At 69.4% G+C, this 3,698-nt stretch overlaps 1 protein-coding gene across 1 annotated transcript; it reads right to left on the reverse strand.

Annotated features, from left to right (window-relative positions):
- Positions 1–245: 245 nt before the first annotated feature.
- On the reverse strand, positions 246–3,332 carry LOC147595990 (protein NDRG2-like; the record flags this gene model as incomplete). The annotated part of the gene is made up of 5 exons (XM_086771762.1): positions 3,192–3,332; positions 1,815–1,871; positions 1,322–1,416; positions 391–435; positions 246–297 (listed from the first exon to the last, which is right to left on the reverse strand). Coding segments are annotated over exons 1-5 (390 nt in total), but the record flags the coding sequence as incomplete, so codon positions are not given.
- Between the last annotated feature and the right edge of the window lie 366 nt (positions 3,333–3,698).

A 3,698-nucleotide genomic window follows, 5' to 3' on the forward strand; every position in this document is an offset into this window, starting at 1 on the left:
TCCGACCCCTCCCCGGTGACCTCTGACCCCTGGCTGACCTCTGACCTCGCGACCCCGGTAAGGCCCGGTCCCCCCCCCCCCAGCAGTCCTCTGAGCCCCTGTGACCTCTGACCCTCTGTGACCCCATGACCTCTGACCCCATGACCTCTGACCCTGTGTGACCCCATGGGGGGTGTCATGTGACCTCAGAGGAGGCCCGGTGACATCACAGGAGGCCCGGTGACATCACCAGTGACGTCACTCACCATGGCGTCCTTGTGGGGGGAGTTGTCGCCCACCACCAGCAGCACCGGGCAGCTGGGGGGGCAAAGGTCAGGGGTCGCGGGGGGGTCACGGGGGTCACGTGGGGTCACGGGGGTCACGTGGGGTCAGGGGTCAGGGGTCACTCACCGCAGGCTGTTGGCCCCGCTGCGCTGCAGGCCCAGGTCCCCGCGGCTGCAAGGGGGGTGTCCCAGTTCATCCTAGTGCCTCCCAGTTTGATCCCAGTTCCCCCTGTTTTCTCCCCAGTTCTCTCCCAGTCCCTCCCAGTTCCCTTCCAGTTCCCCTCAGCTCAATCCCAGTTGCTCCCAGTCCCTCCCAGCCCCCCGGTACCCCCCCCAGCTCCATCCCAGTTCAATTCCAATTCCTCCCAGTTTGATCCCAGTTTCCCCAGTACCCTCCCACTCCATCCCAGTCTGATCCCAGTGCCCCCAAATCCCATCCCAGACCCCCCCCAGTCCCCTCCCAGTCCCTCCCAGCCCCCCCAGTTCGATCCCAGTCCCCCCCGGTTCAATCCCAGTTCAGTCCCAGTCCTCCTAGCCCAGTCCCAGTCCCTCCCAGTTCCCTCCCAATCCCCCCCGGTTCAATCCCAGTTCAATCCCAGTCCCCCCCAGTCCCCTCGCAGTCCCCCCCAGTCCCCTCGCAGTCCCCTGCCAGTCCCCCCCAGTCCCCCCCAGTCCCCCCCCGGTTCAATCCCAGTGCTCCTAGCCCAGTCCCAGTCCCCCCCCAGTTCCCTCCCAGTCCCCCCCGGTTCAATCCCAGTTCAATCCCAGTTCGATGCCAGTCCTCCTAGCCCAATCCCAGTCCCTCCCAGCCCCTCCCAGCCCCCCCAGTTCCCTCCCAGTCCGCCCCGGTTCAATCCCAGTTCAGTCCCAGTCCTCCTAGCCCAGTCCCAGTCCCCTCCCAGTCCCTCCCAGTCCCCTCCCAGTCCCCACCAGTCCCCCCAGTTCCATTCCAGCCCCTCCCAGTTCCCTCCCAGTTCAATCCCAGCTCGATCCCAGTGCTCCGAGGGCAGTCCCAGTGCCCCGCAGCCCCGCCGCAGCGCCCCCAGTTTGCCCAGTACCTGTTGTACATGGCCCAGAGCAGGGGGGCGTTGGGCGCCGCCCCCAGCCGCCGCCGGGCCTGCTGCACCGGGGGAGGGGCGGCCGCCAGCTCCTCCTGCGGCCCGCGTGTCACAGCCCCGCCCCCGCCCCGCCCCTGCCCCGCCCCTGCCACGCCCCCGTGTCACAGCCCCGCCCCCGCCCCGCCCCTGCCCCGCCCCCATGTCACAGCCCCGCCCCCACCCCGCCCCCACCCTGTGACCCACAAGTGACCCTCCCCCAACCCTTAACTGAGCTCCCTGACCCGTAAGTGCCCCCCCCGACCCACAAGTGGCCCTTGGGGCCTCCAGGTGGACTCTGGGCCCCCCAAGTGCCCCCCACAGGCCCCCCAAGTGCCCCTTGAGGGCCCCCAAAACTGACCCCCAGGACCCACAAGTGGCCCTCCCCAGACCCCCAAGCGCCCCCCGGACCCACAAGTGGCCCCCCACGGGACCCCCAAGTGCCCCCCCGCCCGACCTGCGTGAAGAGGTGCGCCAGGATGAGCTCGCTGCTGGAGGACGTCAGGCCCGACAGCTGGGGGGGCACCCGTGGGACCCACGGCGACCCACGGCGACCCACCGCGATCCACCGGCACCCACAGACACCGTAGGGAGCCACCGCGACCCACAGCGACCCACAGCGACCCACAGACACCGTAGGGACCCACAGCGACCCGCAGTGACCCACGGCGACCCACAGACACCCACAGACACGGTAGGGACCCACAGCGACCCACAGACACCGTAGGGACCCACAGCGACCCACAGCGACCCACAGCGACCCACAGACACCGTAGGGACCCACAGCAACCCACAGCGACCCACAGCAACCCACAGACACCACAGTGACCCACAGTGACCCACAGCGACCCACAGCGACCCACAGACACCACAGCGACCCACAGCGACCCACAGACACCACAGTGACCCACAGTGACCCACAGCGACCCACAGCGACCCACAGACACCACAGCGACCCACAGCGACCCACAGACACCGTAGGGACCCACCGTGACCCACAGCGACCCACAGCGACCCACAGACACCGTAGGGACCCACAGCGGCCCACAGCGACCCACGGCGACCCACAGACACCGTAGGGACCCACAGCGACCCACAGCGACCCACAGCGACCCACAGACACCACAGTGACCCACAGTGACCCACAGCGACCCACAGCGAGCCACAGACACCACAGCGACCCACAGCGACCCACAGACACCGTAGGGACCCACCGTGACCCACAGCGACCCACAGCGACCCACAGACACCGTAGGGACCCACAGCGGCCCACAGCGACCCACGGCGACCCACAGACACCGTAGGGACCCACAGCGACCCACAGACACCGTAGGGACCCACAGCGACCCACAGCGACCGTAGGGACCCACCACGACCCACGGCGACCCACAGACACCGTAGGGACCCGCAGCGACCCACGGCGACCCACAGACACCGTAGGGACCCACAGCGACCCACAGCGACCCACAGCTACCGTAGGGACCCACAGCAACCCACAGCGACCCACAGACACCGTAGGGACCCGCAGCGACCCACAGCGACCCACAGCTACCGTAGGGACCCACAGCGACCCACAGCCGCCCACCAACACCGTAGGGACCCGCAGCAACCCACAGCCACCCACAGACACCGTAGGGACCCACAGTGACCCACGGCCGCCCACCGCCACCCACAGCGACCCACGGCGACCCATAGGGACCCACAGTGAGCCACACGCGACCCCAAGCGACCCACAGCGCTGCGGGGCCAGCAGCAGGGAACCCCCCCCAAACCCCGCCCCCTTCTGCCCCACCCCTCTCCCCATTGGCCCTCCCCACCCGCCGGCCCCGCCCACCTTGTGCGCCACCCAATCCACCCAGCCCTTGGCGCGGGGGTTGATGTTGATCAGCACCAGCCCCTCCACCGCCTCGGGGTGCAGCAGCTGTGGGGCGGGGCCAGACCCATAGCGCCCCACGGCCACGCCCTCCCACCCCATAGCGACCCCCCAGCCCCATAGCGACCCCCCAGCCCCACAGCCACGCCCCCCGAGAGCCCCCAGCGACCCACAAGTACCCAACCAAGAGACCCCACTAACCTCCTCCAGCCCCATAGCGCCCCACGGCCATGCCCCCCCAGCCCCATAGCGACCCCCCAGCCCCATAGCGACTCCCCAGCCCCATAGCGACGCCCCCCTGTCCCATAGTGACCCCCCAGCCCCACAGCCGAGCCCCCAACCCCCCAGCGACCCACAAGTGCCCAGAGACCCCACTAACCTCCTCCAGCCCCATAGCGCCCCACGGCCATGCCCCCCCGCCCCATAGCGACCCCCCCAGCCCCATAGCGACCCCCCAGCCCCATAGCC

The sequence above is a fragment of the Chlamydotis macqueenii genome, unplaced genomic scaffold (genome assembly GCF_036417535.1).
Source record: "Chlamydotis macqueenii isolate bChlMac1 unplaced genomic scaffold, bChlMac1.mat HAP1_SCAFFOLD_79, whole genome shotgun sequence".
Lineage (NCBI taxonomy): Eukaryota > Metazoa > Chordata > Aves > Otidiformes > Otididae > Chlamydotis > Chlamydotis macqueenii.